At 34.5% G+C, this 21012-nt stretch overlaps 1 protein-coding gene across 1 annotated transcript in view; it reads left to right on the top strand.

Moving 5' to 3' along the window:
• Positions 1-21012, top strand: part of LOC148944531 (ATP-binding cassette sub-family D member 2-like) — an 83000-nt gene that overhangs the window by 55819 nt on the left and 6169 nt on the right. The window contains exons 6-9 of the mRNA XM_089100537.1: positions 4992-5235; positions 7375-7605; positions 11105-11230; positions 18700-18850. Coding sequence (XP_088956663.1) covers positions 4992-5235; positions 7375-7605; positions 11105-11230; positions 18700-18850 — 752 coding nt within the window. The remainder of the gene's footprint in view (positions 1-4991; positions 5236-7374; positions 7606-11104; positions 11231-18699; positions 18851-21012) is intronic.

Below are 21012 nucleotides of genomic sequence, written 5' to 3'. Positions count from 1 at the left end.
CTTATTCAGTTGATCAATACGTTACTCAGATCAAAATTGACCACAATTATTAAATCCCTTTTTGCTTTGACTAAGGTTACTCCAGAGCTCAGATGCTCTGTAAATAAGAGAGAAAAAAACACTGCTACTCAAAACAAAGCACCTCAACAAAGGAACCTCAGTTTTATGTGTCATCCGAGCATTGTGATGATGAACGTCAGTCCTGTGATAAAATACACCTGAAAAGAAATCTGGAAGGCTATCAATGCAATACTAGTACATGAAAGCCGTTGTATAATAATCACGTAAACTAGCTGCAATCATGATATTGATTCCACTATGCCCTGACCTCAGTGATTCTTGATTCCCTATTCAGAAAATACATATTATTGCGTTATTCTGTCATACACGTACAGGACAAATTATCGAAGGGATTGTACCGAGCCATGCTGACAAAAAGTAAAAAAAAAACCGTTGCATCTGAGAAAAATATAATACTCTTAAAACACGTGAAGCAAAACACGTTTTAATTTGCAGATACTACACAAATCACGCGGTAATATTTTACTAAAAGCCTGAACCTGGTGCTTAAATGATGATTTTATCAGTTTATGTAAGATAAATTCAAATAATTGTTTTGAGAAATTTAAACTTTCCTCTGTTGAAAGTCAACTTTAGAAAGAAAAGATTTTATCTGGCCAAGATATATATATATATATATATATATATATATATATATATATATATATATATATATATATATATATATATATATGATATTGTATTTATTTGTTAAACTGTCTAATGAATATTGTCTACGAACGCTAGCTTATATTAATACGAATTATGCTTGTAATAGCTGAGTTATACCTTGTTCTGGCATGCCTGCGCATACTAAATGTAGTAAATACGTATTTTGTTCCTGTTGCAGGTCCTTGTAACATTGATTTCAAAGGTTTTGGTAGATCACGTATAGGCTGTTAACGCGGCCTGCACAATTTATTATATGTTATAATATAACCAGTGAAACAAATGATGGTTGTGTTATTCTGAAACACAAGTAGAAATATGATAGTTTTAACTGGAAAGTATAATTTGTGTGTATAAAAAGTATTCAGAAGCCGTTTTGGATATTGGATGTATTTTGATTGATCATTTTTTTTATTTACAAACGGGTTACAATAAATAAATAAACAAACTTCTCATTTAAAAAACGTTCTTCAGTGCATTACTGAATGCCGGACAAAAACCCGAAAAAAAAACACTTTAAGAATAAAAAAATATATAAAAATGATTTTCTTTTATTTCCTCGGACCCTAACAGAACCCAAACAAAAAACAAATAAATATCTTCTCTCGCTTCACTTTCCCACCCCTCCAACAATAAAATCAAAACTGGGAACTTGAGAATCATCTACACAAACAACCCACCGCACCTCACAGTATTCACACAAAAAATATATATATATAAAAAAAAATAATAAATAAATCCCTTATCCATTCAAAACCCAAACAATTATCTCACTAACAACATTTAACCAATCATTCTCTACACACAACCACCACTAAAATTTTACATATTGAGAAAAACAACAAAACCTGAGGGAATTTCGAAATTCAACCAGATCTGTCTTGTTTTTTATCTCCTCGGGAAGTTTGTTCCAGACAGCTGGGCCAGAAAAACGGATGGAAAATGTAGACCTAGTTGTTACAGGGGATGGGGTTCGTATTGAATGGGCATTCCTTGTCGATTGGATTCAGTAAATCCAATCGAGAAACATGCAGGTAGCAGGTTATTAAAACTTTTAAACATGAATAAATCCGTGTAGAACTTAACTAGGCCGAACAGTGGCAGAATCTTAATACCAACGTATTGCGTTCTAACCGAGTCAGAGACTCGCATTCCAGATAAAACATGAACAGCTTTATTTTGTAGAACTCTCAGTGGCAGTACACAAGTATTAAATGTCGCTGACCATACACTTACACAATATAAAAAATACGGATGAACTAGCGAGAAATACAGCATTCTTAATATTTTAGGAGAGAAAAAATATTTCAGTTTCCTCAGCATTCCAACATTCATGGCGATTTTAGTACACAGTGATTCAATATGAGGTTTAAACGCAAGACACTCATCAGCTTGGACACAAAGATATTGGACATATCTATGTCTCTGGAGATATCCACTTTCTGGTTGAATATCATTGATCCAAGCATAATAATTAGCACTTCTTCCATATAGAATAAATTTACTTGTACTATAATTCAAACATAATTCATTTACATGCATCAATCTTTCAATACAACTCATTCCTGTATTTAACAGCAGAAATAAAACTGCCTCAGTCACAGCTGCCACTGAATACTGTGTGTCATCAGCGAAGCTAGACAATATTATCTTTGACCGTCTAGATGTAGGTCCCACATGACTCAATATCCTTTTAAGGGAGGCATTCAGATGCTTAATATAGATTAAAAACAACAAGGGGCCAAGCACAGAACCTTGTGGTACTCCACATCTCACATTCACATAATCAGAATGAGCACTTTCCGCCCCAACACACTGTTTCCTTCCACTCAAAAGAGACAAAATCAAACTGTGAAAATTATCACGAATACCGGCATGCTCTACTTTTGATAATAATATACTATGGTCAACAGAGTCGAATACTTTCATAATGTCCAGAAATATAGACGCAACTTTCAACCCAGCGTCCAACTAATCATTGACAAATGTTGTTAAGAAAAGCAACGCTGGCTCTGTTGACGTCCCCTGACAAAAACCAAACTTTTGTGGTTGAAGATAGAATTTTTATTTAAAAAATCCGCCATTCTTACATAATGGTGGGAGCGTTGATATCGGTCTGTAATTATTCCTATCATTCTTATCACCTTTCTTATACAATGGTACCACATGAGCAGTTTTCAAGCAATCCGGGTAAACTCCAATCTTAAAACATGAATTAATCAAATACAAGAAATGACTTGAAATAGTAGAGAAAACTGAACGAAGAATTCTAACACTGAAAAAATCCGACCTAGCTGCCGAATTCTTCATTAACTTTACTGTCGTCTTAAGCTCTGCAAGAGTCACTGGTCTTAAAAATATAGACACCTCAGCTGCCTCATCGAGAAAGTCAATGTAAGACCCATCACTAGGTGACTGTACAACACTATCAGATACACTTACCAATATCTGTAAAATGTGCACACATTTTATTAGCAACTTGATTATCTGATTGAGCATCTGGAATGTCAGGAATAGTCGGGGCAGCACGAGGGCTCACTACCGACTTGATGATTCTCCATGTTTTGGCAGAGTTGCCCTTTACTTCTTTAAATTTGTTTTCAGAGTAGAGCTTTTTAGCCTGTCTTAAAAGGGTGTTCAGATTTCTGTTATAACTTTTATAAATATCTTTATCTGATTGGGATCCATTTTTAGTAGACTTTTAATAGAGCTCTTGTCTTTTATCCATCGATTTAAGTTGCGCTTTCGATATCCATGATTTCTTAGCAACATCATAACGTGTACGCTTTTGTTTAAACTCTAGACTTTCATATTAGATCTGAATCAGTTTTTCATACCATCTACCAAATTTATCACTATCAGTGCCATCAAGACATTCCTCCTTGACGACAACAACTAACAGCTGCACGGATCGCAATAGCACAGTGATCGGAAACGTCGTTCTCTGGCACTTGCGACAGGTCGCAACTAACATTCAGAAACAGATTATCAATCACAGACAGAAGCTCCAGATATGCTAGGTGGAATATCAACAGAAGGAGAAAGACCATAACTATACATAAGATTCAAAAAACTTCTTGGCTTCGAATTCATACCTTGCACATTATTCAAATCAATATTAAATCACCACTTATAAAGCAAGGCAATCGCGAATCCGCTATTTTATCCAACATATTATCCATCAGGTCCAAAAACTCATCTACATTTCCTGAGTGGGGCCTATAAACAAGAACAAGAAATAATTTCCGCCCAGACAATGAAACCTCTAACACCATTGATTCAAAGATCATTTCTCGATATACAGCAATATCCGGCCTTGGTTTAACATTATATCCATTTTTCACATAAATTGCAAGGCCACCATGCTGTCTCTCCACTTGATTTCAAAGAAACAACCTATAACCTGGTATATCCAATAATGAAGAGTTATGGTCATTTAGCCAAGTTTCTGTCAAAGCCATTACATCAGGTTCCAGCCTAGATGAAACTTCATTAAGATAATTAAACGCACTATTTAAACCACGACAATTCATACCATACATTTTCAGGTCCTGCATACCTTTCCATTCATTCAACTCATTCAGACACAAATATTTTGAATCAACATACTCGACATTTATTCCACTCTCAACCTGGTCTTCATTCATGATACCCTCACTAATCTGAGAAAAATCAACACGACGACTCTCAAGTTCCCTTAATTTATTCAAATTTAACTCGACCATTATCAAACATCGAAGACGGGCAAGAGAACGAAGCGAGAGAAACAAAACTAGTTAACTTATCCCAAATGTTCATTCTACTCTCAAGGTCCGGGGAAATAATGGGGCCATAACCAGGCACCAAAAACACAAATACCTGAAACAAAATAAAAAATTAAATAAAACAAGAACTAATGAACGATAATAGCCTTATATAAGGCCACATCCAAATCCCGTTAAACTCATATAACGAAGGGCTACTAGCCAAATATACATAACTCTGTCATACAAAAAAAAATTACTTAACAAAACATCTCTCTTTTTACCAGACATAATTCTTAAAAAAAAAAAAATCATTATTACATTGTTTCGTGAGCTTTTGTTAAGACACTTCCTAATATCTTAGTTTGGTTGTTACTTTTTTGGCGATCTCTGTACTTATCAACAAGTCTCTTGAAATTGTGTTTTGATAGGATCGAGAGGAAAAGTAAAAGACCCTCAACTAAAAACAAACAACTCTGATTGCTCTCTATCTCACTGCTTTTTTTCGTTTTTTTTTAGGTATTGTTGTGGAACGTCCAGACAATATCATAATTGTAGAACACATGGCCATCGTTACACCAAATTGCGATATAATTGTACCAGATATAACCTTATCGATAACGCCTGGTATGCATTTGCTGATTACTGGACCTAATGGCTGTGGCAAAAGCTCCTTATTTAGAATACTTAGTGGACTCTGGCCTATCTATAAGGGAAGGCTAGAGAAGCCCTCCGCAGCAACTATGTTTTATATACCTCAGAGGTAAGATAATTATAACAGTTTCACCTGGCTAAATAATTGTAATTGGCGTGAGTATGAGGCCCTTAGAACCTCATAGTCAAAAATGAAAGTTCACAAGCAGCTATGTCAGATTACTTGTCGCTTCTCTTTTTGATCTTTGTTTAAGAGATGAATAGTAATTAAGGAGTGCAACTAAAAAATATGAATAAGACAGAAAAAAATAGTTTTTAAGCCTAAGATTTCTCTAAATGGTTGATTTTTCAAAATGGAAGATTTTTCTAAAGTGAATGTTTTGGACTAAATGGTTGACAAGTTCATATATAGGTGCTATATCATCGACGCCGTATTTTTTACCACTCCCTTCCTTGGTTTGCCACGTGTTCGAGTTCTATCTATGGTACCTTCTTAAATTTTCTTAAGAAGTTCAGTTGGAATTCAGTCTTTTCTGATGTTCGAGCAGTCGTAATCGTTGTTTTTTTCTCTAGCGGTGGTGGTTAAGAAATTTTTAGCGTTTCGTCCGTCCGGTTAAGGAATTCATGATATCGCCCGTCCAGTTTATTATAATATTTTTTTGGTTTTTGTTTTTTAGAAAAAGCAATGCCAGAAGAATATGCTCGTTTTTGATCTTTGTTGTCCAAGAATTGTGTCTGAAAAATAGAACTGTGCTAACTAAACAGTTGATACTTTCAGTTGAACTTCCAAACAGTTGAATTTCATGGAGTAGCATAGGAGTCAAACTTACACAGGTTTGATGGCTGTTTGAAGGTAAAGCTCGCTAGAGGTGAGTACTGTTTGATGTCGGTGAATGGATCCTATTGGGATGTAGGAATCACCTCTACTGATTCTATGTGCAGGTCGCTTATGGCTGTAGATTAAAGGATTCGTCTTATTTGTCCTATTTTTTCTTTTTTCAGTGTTCATTTTTACTCCACTGAGCTGCCTTTTCTGAGATTTTGAGCAAGAACTGAGAGTTGATGAGAAGTTAGAGACATAAAATATAAATCGTCAGCATGTCATTCTAGAAGTGTGGGGTTAACGGAAGAATAACTTGAGTATCATATTAAAGAGAGTCGGAGAGAAGATAAAGCCTTTTATTATCTCAAGAGAAATGGAGTATCCCTCAGAGTCCTCATTTCTTGTTAGAATCTAGCTGCAGAGCTTCATTTACATGCATTGAATATTCTTAATAGCTTCATCAGGAATGCCGTAATATTTAAGATATGTCACAGTTGTGTCAGTCAAACTAGATCAATGCTGGCTAAAAGAGAACAGTCAACTTATGGACATTCTTATTTAACCCTATACAGTGTTCTGGTAGCTGGTAGAGTGTACACGTCTCGTAAATAGGAAACTCAACAGAGCGCCTGTTGTGGATCTGCTTCTGAAAAATCAAGCATGATGCCCGCCCGGCACCATTGTTGTAAGAGGGTGTATGCTTCTTGGAAGGATATTCTTTGATATTATATTTGAATGCTAGTCAAGCTTATTGTTAGTAATTTCCACATTACTTTTCTCAACATTTATTTGTCAATTTGGACTTCTGTGCTTTACGTTAAATTCAGAAGATATTCACAAGGGAAATCCAATATCAGTTTAACCCTAACAAATAAACGTTAAAATGGGGATAAGTCCATTTATTAAACAGTGAAAACAGATACAAAGTTTGAATATTTCGAACACATGTACAGCGATCGTCATCAGCAGATATACTAAAAAAGAAAATCTCTATAAATATGTTGTTTTTAATGCTTCAGAATTTCTGTATAATTGTGTTGTTTTTAATTTTAATGCTTTAGTATTTCTGCTGATGACGATCGCTGTACATATGATCGAAACATGCAGACCTTTGTATCTGTTCACACTGTCTAATAAATGGACTTATCCCCATTTGGATTTTTATTTGCACGTTATAGAAAGGCTGTGTGGTCTTGGAAAAAAAAACCTAATCTAAGGTATTACGTCGAAAATACAGTTTAACCCTTAAAAGGATTTAAAATCAGCGTTTTTTTTTTATTATTCTGGTGTCTCATAATGACATGTTTTCAAATACGAATCGTATTTCTATGGAAGCCTGGTGATTGTTCTTTGAAAGCCTATCCATTGCAGAGTATACAAGATTATAAGACAATTTTTCTATGATACTTTTTTTCCTATTTTAAGACCCTATATGTCTATTGGTACTCTACGCGACCAAGTCATATACCCTGATACATTAGATGATATGAAGAAACGAGGAAAGACTGACTACGATCTAGAAGATATTTTAGACGTTGTTAATCTAAAGCACATTGTCGTCCGTGAAGGCGGGTGGAATGCGACTGCCGACTGGAAAGATGTCTTATCTGGGGGCGAAAAACAGCGAATGGGAATGGCACGGTTATTCTATAACAGGTATTCGTTTTTGTTGTTTTTTTTGTATTTACTTATTAAAAATGCTGTGAGTATGTAGTGCAATTCCGCTGTCTAAAATCAAGACATATTGACTTCAAAAAACGAGTTTTGCATAAACAAAATCGCAGAAAGGGGGAATGGCGCGGTTCTTGTATAATAAGTATTCGTTCTTTGTTTCTTCTTTTTTTGTGTAGAAGTATGTTGACTGTAATAAAGTAAGGGATTTGGTTGTATTGGAGTTAGCTAACAAGAAAATCCAACACCAAGATAACCTTTAAAAGGACTAGAAATTAATGATCTTTGACTAATTGTTATTAGTGATGGAAAACAGCGAATGGGAATGGCACCTTTGCTTTTTAACAGATATTCGTTTTTTTTGTTGTTTTTTTTGTAGAAGTATGTTGACTGTAATAAAGCAAGGGATTTGGTTGTATTGGAGTTAGCTAACAAGAAAATCTAACACCAGGATAACCTTTAAAAGGACTAGAAATTAATGATCTTTGACTAATTGTTATTAGTGATGGAAAACAGCGAATGGGAATGGCACCTTTGCTCTTTAACAGATATTCGTTTTTTTTTTTTTTTTTTTGTGTAGAAGTATGTTGACTGTAATAAAGTAAGGGATTTGGTTTTATTGGAGTTAGCTAACAAGGAAATCCAACATCAGGATAACCTTCAAAAGGACTGGAAATTAATGATCTTTGACTAATTGTTATTAGTGATGGAAAACAGCGAAAGGGAATGGCTGCTTTGCTCTTTAATAGATTTTTTTTTTTTTTTTTTTTTTTTTTTTTTTTTTTTTTTTTTGCGTGTGCATTTACTTATTAAAAAATTCAGTCTGTATGTAGTGCAATTCTTCTGTCTAGAATCAAAACATTCTCACTGCAAAAAGCACGTTTTTAGCAATTGATGTTATTAGGGCGTATAGAAATGTACTCTCTGAATCGCGTTTCTAAATGAGACAAATACAATAAAAGAGACCAAGGGATTTCCAGACTTCTCCAACGAAACAACAAGGCGAAAAGCAGCGTATACTTTGTCTAACCCAGGACAATGAAAAGCTATGTAATTTATCTTTATTTTTGACACGACCATCAAGGGCAAAGTCTGGTGAGACATCTCGCATATTTTCTTATTCATTCGGCAATTTTTTTTAAAGGTTTTCAAAATACCTAAACGAACTAAAAGCAATAAAACAACAGCTGAGAATTGGCAGTTTTTTAATATTAATGTAAATTTTTTTCTGGTTTTCTAAAAATTTTCTCCCTTTTTTTAATGTTTTGTTTATAACTTTTCAAGTGAGGAAGAATGAGGGTGTGTTCTAAAATATACAACCTCAGTATGGGAAAGACATCCCTACCACTAATGTGTACATTTCGGATAATATATATTTAAAGGGTTTATAAGAATAAATACAGGTTCTCAGGTTATCCCATGGTAAGCTTATCCTGTCTATTTATGACTAAATTAAAAGAGCAAGTATTTCCGACTGAAAGTAAAGGGCAAGATAAAAATAAGAATATAAATTATATTGTGTCTAAGAAGAGGCTGCCCCCTTGACCCCTGTTCTTTACGCTGAAGTATAATATTTTTCAGTGCTTCGAGAATGAATATTCGAACACAAAAATACTACTTCAAAATTATTGTTTGTCTTTTCTTTCTTTCTTTTTGTCACAGGCTTCTAAAAGACAAGGGCCTTTTCGAATATTAGTTTTTCAGAATAAAATCTTCGATCAAATATCTTCTTTTTTTTAAATATCTTCGATCCTTTTCTGGCCAAAATTGATGTTTTCTGGCAATTGATGTTTCTGGGACTAAAAATTGAAAGTCGGCATTTACTAAAGATACTAAAGCCCTTTTCTATAATCTAAGACTGCTGTTTTGATACGATACTTCCTAGAATAAAAACAGTAACGAACAAGCACGAATCTGTGATCATTCTTCTCTAGGAAATAATCAATTTTATATTTTTATAGAGAGTAGCTATATGCCTCTTATGAATATTGAATTTGTGTGTATAATTTTCATCGAGATTACAGCCCATTTCGGGGCGTTTCACCCCTTTTTTTCGAAACTATGCAATTTTCAGAATCTAATAGTTTTGATGAGTAAACTTGAAATTAATGAATGTTTGACATTCAGAATCAGTATAAACAATAAATTCTGTTAATATATTTATCGTATGTGCATATAATGCGAATATCGTAATCCAAACTTTATTTTTTAGAAGCTCAGTATCTATCGACAAATAACCTCTTACAAGGAATACTGTGTCAATGTCTCTTAGTTACAGTTTGTTTTTATGGACTGTTTCATCATGGTCTCTTGAATGTGAGGGTGGTTGCCGCTTCCCCCTACCCCCTCAAATTTCCCATTTTTACCCTCAATTTTTTTTTTGCGTTTAGCAAAACATTGAGACTGAAAATCACCTCTGAAATAATGTCCCCATTGAAATATTTGTCGGGGGGGAGGGATCCGTAGCATAAATAGTGAATATTTAAGGTAATCATTTTCACCATTTTCAATTGAAGTTATTTGAACGAATTGGTCTTAAAGAGAATGTACTTCAACTTTCCCCCTTCTATGCAAGTAAGCATATGGATATTATCTTTGAAGTTGCTTTTAAATTATATCTGGAATGATAGAACAGCTGTCTTACTGCAGTGCACATATGAAAGGCTTAGTCCACAACTCTCAGGGAAAAGGGACCGTTGGGAGGTCAATTCTCAAACCTAATTCCTCATAATCATTGAACGAGTCAGGTATCACCCACAGTTCCAAAAGTTGGACCTTAAAATTTACTTTTTGAGGCTTGAACCCTCTCCCCCCACCCAAAGAAAGTTCCAGTGATCTTCCTTGGAAGTAGCTGATTTGTAACTACACACTTGTCTACTTTGTATAATTTTATGAAGCTTCATATGAATTAATTTGTTTAAACGAAGAATTAAACTATAACCTTATTAGCCGTTTATTTCGTATGGATTGCGTGTAATTCTAGGAACAAACGCGCCACCACATGGCAACATGGCCTCTAAAACTAGGAATCGGAATAGATAGCTTTTTGATTATTCAAAACCGATTGGTAATCTCAGAATCTTAACTCGATTTCAATTTCGGTCTCTTTGGGCTAAAGTCATTGCTTTGCTCCATAAAGTGGCTGAAAACCCCGCTTTCCCGTGGTTTGACCTGTTTTGCTACTTGAAAAGGGCACCAAAACTATTCATTTTCGTGGAATGAGCCCTTCCTCGAGATTCTAGGACTACTGACTCAATATGATATGATCAATGGTTAAATATGATTCAAGATCAAAGGTAGGCCTACTAGAATTAAAAAAAAAGTTTTGAGCGAGTTTTCTATTTGTTTTCTATGTGCATTCCTTTGTTGCGATTATCTCTTGGAGAAAAAGTGAATTGTCAGGATACGCTACACTATTCTAGTTTGTCAAGGGGACTTAAGTTTTGGAATTATATTGGTCCTGGGTTTATTTATTTTGTTTTAGGCCTCAATATGCACTTCTTGATGAATGTACAAGTGCTGTTAGCATTGATGTTGAAACAAAAATGTATCAACAAGCAATAGAGAGTGGAATAACTTTGATGACTATCACCCACAGGCCTTCATTGTGGTAAGTTTCTTAGTAGTTAAGTTAAATATTTGTTCCTAATCTTTTTTCCCCCTTGACTTATTCTGATACTTTGTTTATGATTCTTTTTGAAGTTCCCGTCAGTTTTTTTTATATAGCTTATTCTTGTTATGCTTGATATTGTTTTATTTTTCCCTTAGAGTTATTCATCGGTCAAAGCTATTTAGTTTTTAAATTGGTTCTAATTAGTCTTAAAGTGGATTAGCTATTTATTTAGTTCAAATTTAAGTTAATTAGATTAGTTTGAGTTAATTAGGCAAGTTAATTAGTTTAAGTTGAATTAATTTATGACAGTTATTCAATTGTTTTCAATATTCACTCTGATTAAAACGTCATGGGGCTAAAAAGTCCTAAGGTCCAGTTCTATCCTAAAAGAGATATATTGCTTACTCATAGTGTCTATAAACCACCATACCTTCCGGATTTTATCCCTAAAAAAAACACATAAACTATAATAAAAGTCCGAGTATTTTAGCTTCACATCTGGAAGCCTTTATCAAGGAAAAAACGAAAAAACTAGCCTAAACAAAACATATAAGGAAAAACACAACAAACACTGCACAAAAAAAAGAAAATAAAAACGAATGTAAGTTTAAATGTGAGTTTTATGTTCTTTCTTTTTTTTTTATATAGCGGCTGTTGCCTTTTTATTTATATGTTTTGTGGTAGACTAATTTTTTCCGTTGATAATGGGTTCGAGATGTGCAACTGAAATATTCGGACTTATTATTATTATTATTTTTATATTAGAAAGTTTTTTTGTATTAATTTTCTGTTTTTTTTTCTTTTTTTGAATTCCACTTTTAAATATGTTTTCGTTTCAGCTCGAAAAAATTAGATTTTTTTGTCGTGGGAACCTTGGCTAAAGGTGTTTAATTCGAAATATTGTCGTTAAGAGCTTTGAAATGAAACGTTACCTAAACATGTTATGCTTAAAAGGTGGTTGTTAGGTTTAAGGGAGGCTTTTTTCTATAGGCTTTGCATTCTCTAGAAAATCTTGCCGCTAGAAAAAGAATATCTTTTAACGAATACATGTCAAATGAAACATTCGATTTTTACAATCTGTTTTGATGTTCAACCAAGTGTAAAAAAGACCTAATAAGCCATTTGTGATTAAGCTGTAAGTCAATTTGAAAGATACACATTTGTATTTCAGCATGTTCTCTACTTTTTTTTTAATAATGCCATTTCAATTTCATTTTAAATTTTTTTTCATTCATAAGAAAAACATTCGTGAATTTCATCAAAAATTTCATTTTCATTGACGAAAAAAATTTTCTTTTCAAAAAATTTCAAATAAGGACTAATGACGTAATTATTGTTCAATTTTGGAGCCAGGGCAATCCACGGAAAACTAGAAATGTACACTTGCAAACTGAAAGTATTCTAATTTACATACTCAAGCAGTCAATGACTAATGCATTTTTTCTGTTTGACAACTTCTTTCATCAAATGAGGGGGATTGAGGACTATGGAGGAATTCCTTCCCCATATACCCTACAAACAATTACGTTTGATCATGACATGCATAAAGAGGATTCAGAAAATATAAACATCATGTGTAAGTTTGCTAGAGATTAATTTTGTTTATTAAGTGTGTCAATTGGTGACCTGATTAATTCATCTTTGTTTATGCTAATTAATATTTACTATTTTTAATGGAATTTCCGTTAATAGAGGTACCCTGACTAGACTTGAAACTGAGTTTCATTAAAATGAAAAATGGCGTAGAGATGACTGATACAAAACTGAGGAACGACTGTAAATTTAATGGTTTTTTTTGCCTTGTTTTTTGAAAATTTATAGTTTGACTTTGCTGATAAAATACAATTCTTAAGTGATATTTCTTGTAATTATTAGTGCTGAATAAAAAGATAGGCTCCAATTCACCTGTTCCCTGAAAATATTAGTTTAAAATAAATTTTTTAGATTCGGTGTAAAAAATAATCCTATTGAGCAGACAATCCTTAACAACTGAACTTAAAGCAGCTTAAGGATAAAAAAATAAGTTGTGAAAGTTAACGCTAAGAAGGTTAAGTCGGTTAGACTTAGCCTTCTTAGTAAAGGAGGAAAAAAGGAAAATAATTCCATCCCATCACCCCTTCAAACTGGTGTTAGAAATGAATAAATGAAGGTGAAGAGGATGTTAGGTAACAAAAAAATCGATCAAGTTGATAGTTTTGGTTAGCTGGGTAGTATTATTAATAAAGATGGTGGATGCAAATGAAGATTTAGAAAGTAGAATAGTCACGGGACGGTATGTTTTAACGCATTGAATAAGTTTCTATGAAAACGAAGATAAGAATCGTCCCCAGATAGAGTGGGAAAAAATCACAATTAAATTGGAACTTCATGGGATGGGGTAGAGAGTGACGTTTTGAATAGATAGGGGTGGAGGAGGACCGTGCGGAGCTCTGTTGGCCTCAGATGGCTAGACGCTGCAGTGAGTCGTTAGTATTAGTAGTGTAGTGTAATTGTGTATTTCCCATGTATTTTTTTTTTGGGGGGGGGCTTGATATTTATCAATCAGTCGTATTTATTGACAGTACAAAATTAATGTTTAATTAATAAAGAAAAAAACTAGAATATAACTGCAAGTCTTTATAATTTTTATATGTGTAGAATAGTTTGTGGTAGCGGGCTGTAAGTAAAGAGCGACTTGTCCAGTAGTAGCCGAAGCTCTATAGAAAGGTATTATGACAATAATATCAAACAGTTCGTGGTAACGAACTGTAAGTAAGGAGCGACCCGGCTCAATGGTAACCGAAACTCTAGAAAACGGGTTATTGATACCAATAGATATATCAAAAGAATCAGATTTCAATTCTGATTTCAAATATATAATTTTCATCAAGTTTAGTGCTACCCATCAATAGCTACCCGCCTGAGAAAATTTGGCTGATTTTCAAAAAAAGGGAGAAAGACCCCCTAAAAGCTATAGAACCTTGATCAAAATCAGATCATCATATTTAGCGTATCAGAAAACCCTACTGTAGAGGTTTCAAGCTCCTATCTTCAAAAATGTGGAATTTTACATTTTTTGCCAGAAGAAAGATCACGGATGCGTGTTTATTTGTTTGTTTGTTTGTTTGTTTGTTTGTTTTTTTTTTTTTTTTCCCAGGGGTGATCGTATCGACCCAGTGGTCCTAGAATATCGTGGGCGGGCTCATTGGCACGTAAATTAAAAGTTCTAGTGCCCTTTTTAAGTGACCAAAAAAATGGAGGGCAACTAGGCCCCCTCCCACGCTCATTTTTTTCCCAAAGTCACTCGATCAAAATTTTGAGATGGCCATTTTGTTCAGCATGGTCGAAAATATGATAAATATGTCTTTTAGGATGACGTAATCCCCCGACGTTCCCAGAGGGAGGGCTAAAAGTTATGAACTTTACCCAATGTTAACATATAGTATTGGTTATTGGGAAGTATACAGAAGTTTTCAGGAGGTTTTTTTTCTGGTTGTGGGAGGGATGGATGGGTCGGTGGTTATGTTGGAGGATCTGATCATGAAAGAAGTTTTTATGGGGGAAGGGAATTTGCCATGAAGGGGGCACCGGACTTGCCAGCATTATTTATTGGTTATTGGGAAGTATACAACCATTTTCAGGAAGGATTTTTTCTGGACGGGAGGGGGGCTAGAGGAGGGGTTACTCTGGAGAATATTTCCGTGGAGGATGTTTCTTTGGGGTAAGGGACATTTCTATGAAGGGGGCGCCGGATTTCCAAGCATTATTTAAGAAACGATCAGAAATTAAATAAAAAAAAACAAGTTTTTTCAACTGAAATGTAAGAAGGAATATTAGAACTTAAAACGAACAGAAATTATAACGTATGTGAGGGGGTTCTCCCCCAAGTCAGTACCTCGCTCTTTACGCTACAGTTTTTTTTTAGTGCTTTCAAAAGAGCTATCTATTCTAATTAAACGGCCTTTGTGATTCAGGGGTTTCTGAATCAAAATTTTTTTAACTTTTAACGTAAAGAGCGTGGTATTGACTAAGGGGAGAACCCCTTCATATAAGTAATAACATATACGTAATAAAAAAAACAATAAAAAAACAAGCGATACGGCTCAATAGTAATCGAAACTTTTAAAAACGAAATTTTGATGTCAATAAATGCATCAAAAGAATGCGTTTATAATGCTGATCCTAAATATATAAATTTTATTCAGTTTAGTATTACTCATCAAAGGCTACGAGCCTGAGAAAATTTACTCGATTTTTTAAAGAGGGGGAAACATCCCCTACAAGTGAAAGAATTTTAATGAAAATCACACCGTCAGATTCAGCGTATCAGAAAACCCTATTACATAGGTTTCAAGCTCATATCTGCAAAAATCTGCAACTTTGTATTTTTTGCCAGAAGAAAAATATACGAATATAGAAGTTAGTTACGTAAGTTAATTTGTAAAGACATCCATTTAGCAAAAGAAAAGTAAAATTTTTATACAAATAAAAGCTGCATTAACTAAAAAACGATCAGAAATTAAATAAAAAAAACAAGTTTTTTAAACTGAAAGTAAGGAGCGACATTAAAACTTAAAACGAACAGAAATTATTCCGTATATGAAAGGGGCTGTCCCCTCCTCAACGCCTCGCTCTTTACGCTAAAGTTTGACTCTGTCTCACAACTTTATTTTTTAAAACAATAAAAAACTTTAGCGTAAAGAGCGAGGCGTTGAGGAGGGGACAGCCCCTTTCATATACAGAATAATTTCTGTTCGTTTTAAGTTTTAATGTCGCTCCTTACTTTCAGTTTAAAAAACTTGTTTTTTTTATTTAATACTTAGAAAGAACTGGCTTCTTATGGTGATTGCAATAAGTAAAGTTCATAAAGTTTCAAGTCAGCCATCCAAACATATTAGCCAGAGAAAACTCACCTAATATTAGAAATGATTTAGGTGGAAATAATTGCATCAAGTTCAAAAAATCAGAGAACCTCGTTGTAAAGACTTCAAGGCTCTATCTAAGAAAATGTAAAATTTTTCATTTCATATAGTCACGGAAGTGTATTTATTTGTTCGAAAGTTTTTTTTTAGTCTTTATTTCTAGGAGTGGTTACATCGAACCAGTAGTAATATAAAGTAAAGGGTTCATTAGAAGTAATACCGTAAGTTTTACTGCCCTATTTCAATAATAAAACAGATCACACCATAGGAAAGTAGCGTTTCGAATTATCAAAAAGATTTTTATTCAGCTTCTCATTTTTAAATTTTATTCAGCTTCTCAGCAAACCTGATTGGTGGTGTATTCGTTCACAATGATGCATAAAGTTTTTTTACGGAAAATTAACGGCAAATTAGATTAGATTTTTACGCTTCATTTAAACAAATTGATTTAAATGGGCTTCGTAAAATTACATAAAACAGTTTATAGTTGCCCATCACCTCTTAGGAAGATGGTTTAGAAGATCATTCTAAGAGAGGAGAAGGGTCAGTAAAGCCTCAAAAGGTTCATTTTAAGGCTCAAATTCTCTAACTCTTTATAAATTGTCCAAATAAATATGGAGGAAAGGGCTCTTTAAGGTCCCTTTTTCCTAAGGGGTATTTTTGGACTAAGCCTTGAATATGGGCGCTTTGGGATGACGACTCTTCTCTCATTGTTGATGTAATTTTAATGACCTATCAAAGATCACATTCATATACTTACTTGCACAGAAGGTGGGGGATGAAAAGCAAGTTCTTATAAAACAGTCTGGTCAAAAAACGACCATTGAAAATCGCTAAAATGTTGACATTGAATATTCATTTCGTTATTTCTAACCATTCTCCTCCCATAAAAAGGTTTTAAGGCGGTGTTTTTTCAGGAACGATTTACATTATCAAGGCTTTATTTAACGCATATTAATTTTGAATCTAAAAATCGAGGGCTGAGGAGGAAACAGCGAGTGGCAGCTTCCCTCACATTAAGAGAGGCCTTGATCAAATAGCTCATTAGAAAACTGCAAATAGGGGAAGGGCTAAATAAATAAAAACAAAATCGGTTAACTTCAACGTTTTTACACTATAAGCCGACGTGGCAGTCTATTCATAATTTTTCCAGCTAATTCACGTAAGACCGCTCCTAAATACAAAAAAAAGAAAAATATCAACTAAGTAAATAATGGCTACTTTTCCTAGTCTCCTCGTTTTTATCAATTGTTAATAAGCCTTTCGTAACATTTACAATTATTCACCCTAGTTGTAATGTCCGTGTAAAAACTGTAATGTCTGTATAGAGGTGGGAGGACAGTACCCCTACTCCTGTTTGTAGTAATTCAAAAGGCACTATGTGTTGCAAGATAATAAAAATATTGTTTTTGCGGCAAAATATTGTGTCGTGTGATAACAAAAGAGAATAGGTGAAGGGAGGGTGGTTGCCCATCAATCACTTTCGGCAATTAAAAATAACAATAGAACTTCCACTTTCCTATCAATTGAGCTCCCTCCCAAGTTACTACTATCACCACATCCACACGAAGTTGTCAAGGGAAAAGTTTTTTGCTAGTCTTTCGGCCCGTAGTCTGGTCCTGTTTGTGAGGAGACCATTTTTATTCTATTTTTCCTTTTATTTTGGGTCCCATTACCCTAGTAATTTGAGGATCTAAGGTTTTGAGCGGATAAGGAAAAAGGCAAAGACTATGGCCCTATTTTAGCCCATTTTTGGGGGGATGGGACTGCACTCCGAAACAATTGTTTGTACATTAAGAGTTTCTTTTAATCCTCTTGCAGGTTCTTCTTGCAAATTAGGTTTCTTTACGGCTGTAAATATCCAACAGATCAGCGACAAAAAGGTGTCTCAACCCATTTTTGATTTCCCAACACACCTCCCGCCCAAACAAAAAATGTGTTACCCCTTTAATAAACAATTGGCAACTCGTTTTTTTATTGCTGCATCCCCTCCTCGCTCCTGGGATCTGAGAGCTATATTATCGCTGTAGGTATATATTTATTGGACTTTTTGACTATCTTCAGCAACATAGCTATCTCAAAATTTTTATTCGACGCCCTGGTTATAGCTATGGTGGAGGGACGCATATCATAAAAGGTGTCGAGCGAGGTGGGGGATGCCCTGTATTCACTCCTGACTTTTGAAATTTCAATTTCCAGTCAAATAATTCTTTTGCCAAGTTTCTACGACCACCCAACATTAAATAAGCTCCTGTTTTGCCATCATGAAACCTATGTCTGAAAAATTAACACTTATTTGCATCAGTTGCGGCCTTGGGAGATAGCAAAAGAAAAGGGCCTTTGTCAGCCGATATTCATTATTTTCCCCGGAGGGAGGCTTCTGACCAGTACATGGTAGAAATATTGCAGGTCATAGCCAAAGATGCGGCAAACCAAAACTAGAGGATATTTTCATGAATTCTATATTAGTTCTTTTTTAATGTACAAGTTTCATATATAAAACTATCTGGTATTTATAGAATAGCTAATTTAATAGTGTATAAATAATATACTATTTATCTATAGGAAATTTCATACTCATGTATTGCAATTTGATGGTGAAGGGGGGTGGAGCTTGGAGCCATTAGACTCCAATACCCGACTAACCCTCAAGGAAGAAATGAACAAGCTTGAACAGCAGCTGGCAGTTGTCCCACAGGTCGAAAATAGGTTAAAGGTAAGTTTATTTTTAAATTCATCTTTCCTTACCAGCCTTCAATACTTTCCCCAAGGAAATGGGTGAGATAGACAGGCTGGAGCAATGTGATTTGGCTCGATCTGTCCATTTCAGTATACTAGCGTATTTAGTGGAAACAGATTATTTTCTCTACCGTGTTTAGTTTGGTATTTTGTGTACCGACCTGAGTAAACCTGATTTTCAGGTAACGATTACACTAGTGGAGCCATGCATTGAATAGAAATAAGACATATTTGTTGTAAGCAATTTTTAGATGTTTGTAAGCAAGGTATGTCATTAAGGGATAAGATCACCTTACTCCCTTGACTTCCTTTCTAGGCTTAAAAAAAATTTTTTTTTAAGAAAATAGTTTTCATTAATCTTTTTGAGCTCCAGCTTCAAGGGCATACTACCAATTCGGAAAGGAAGGAACTATCGACTTCTTTGAAGTTCTGACTCTTTATAGTCTTTAACTCTCGAATAATTCTGACTGCTCTATACTTAAAGATAACTTGGTCAATAAAGGCTGATAATGAGCTAAGAATTTCCTTATTGGAAACTAAATGGCTTAGCGGCTTTGCAGGAATCACCTAATTATACTGTATATCAAATGAAAATTTTGTTAAAGTCATCTGCTGCTCCTGAGCCATCGTGGACCGGATCAAAAATCAGTAGTGCCGCTGGCTTGCCCATTCTACCAATGATATCCAACCAGCTGCCAAAATCACCTTCGAGGGACAGATACACGGAATTATACCCCTAAGGGTGATATCGGAAGAAATAAACTGATAGTTTCTAGACCTGTAGCCTCCACCAGCCACTCCCCTAAATGTATTGAACTAATAGAAGAAGCCTCAGCTCCTATATAGATACAAAGGTTGGACAGGACTTAAGTCAAATAAGTTAAGCTTTATTAATAAGCATTTTAATGAAGGAATGTTCCATACCAAAGAAATATTATCTGTCACGTAATCTGGGATTATTTCTAAGTGAGGTATGCGTCCTTTATTCAGGTTTATATCGATTGGATTCTTGAGATTAGTAATGTAGGGAAAATTTCAAATAGGAGAGTTTTACACGTGACTGTGCATCTTTGGCGGTATGGATGAATAACATGTATGTATTAGTAAACTGTTCTGCAAACGCCTCAAAATACACTTAGTTATTGTTGGGTGTCAGGGGACAACCATTTGAGTGTCAGATAAAAGTAGTTGTCCTTTTTCTGAGCGTGTTAATAAAATTGATTGAAATGAGTTCAAAAGATATAATTTATTTACCCTTTGCTGATGGATTGCATCCTCTTGGTCTATGAAGGAGGACAGCCTTATGTTTTATTGTTTCTCAAGTCTTTTAGTCAGTTCTTATATTACAATTACTTGAGATTTTAAATGCGAGTTTTTCTTACACATTTTGAGTAATTTTTTCATTAGCCTGGGACACATTAGAGAATATTTTTAGAGTCAATTCATTCAGCCTTCTGCGTGTGATCCCCAGGGTTGATCATGGTATTTCTAGAGATAAGGGATACCAGAATACTGGGTTTCAGCGCCCTGATATACTCAGGACAGTTATTGGCAATAGGTGTTAGCCTGAAAACGGTAACCTATAGGTATTTTTCTTGCTTATTGTATTAAACTTTGACTACCTTCGCAGGGAAGTTGCTCCCTTTTATGGTAATGCCGGGGGCCTAGCAGTTTAGTCTGTAATAGCTGTGATGACACGCTCCGATTGGGACAATTAGATGAAGGTAGGGCAGGCTGAATCTCTTAAAATATCTTAAATTTTTGCTTTTAAAGTAAAGTCTTAAAGAAGAAGATGTGTCCATGTGGAAAGTAAATCCTGGAATAGTTCTCATTTTTTAGAATTATTTTGCTTATGAATGTGTCGGTTTCTCAATCTGAGCGTGGGTTTCAGATTTAAAAGTTAGATAGAGGGTGTTGAATTATTTCCAACATTTTTTGCAAGTTGCCTTGAGAGACAAAAAGGATTTTAACCATCAAATTGTTCGAGTTGTAGCAAAAAGATATAAATGTTATGTCATTAGATAGTTTAAGGATTCTTGATGTTTATACCAATTTTCTTAATTCTTTTTACAATGATGGACGCATTTTGTAGGATTGACCGTGCTCTTGTTCATTACTAGTACCTTATAGAAAAAAAAT

This window comes from Artemia sp. Qi Xiang Cuo, chromosome 14, assembly GCF_049724085.1.
Source record: "Artemia sp. Qi Xiang Cuo chromosome 14, ASM4972408v1, whole genome shotgun sequence".
Taxonomy (NCBI): domain Eukaryota; kingdom Metazoa; phylum Arthropoda; class Branchiopoda; order Anostraca; family Artemiidae; genus Artemia; species Artemia sp. Qi Xiang Cuo.
Note: the sequence above shows the minus strand (reverse complement) of the source record. Positions and strands in the feature narration are given on the sequence as shown.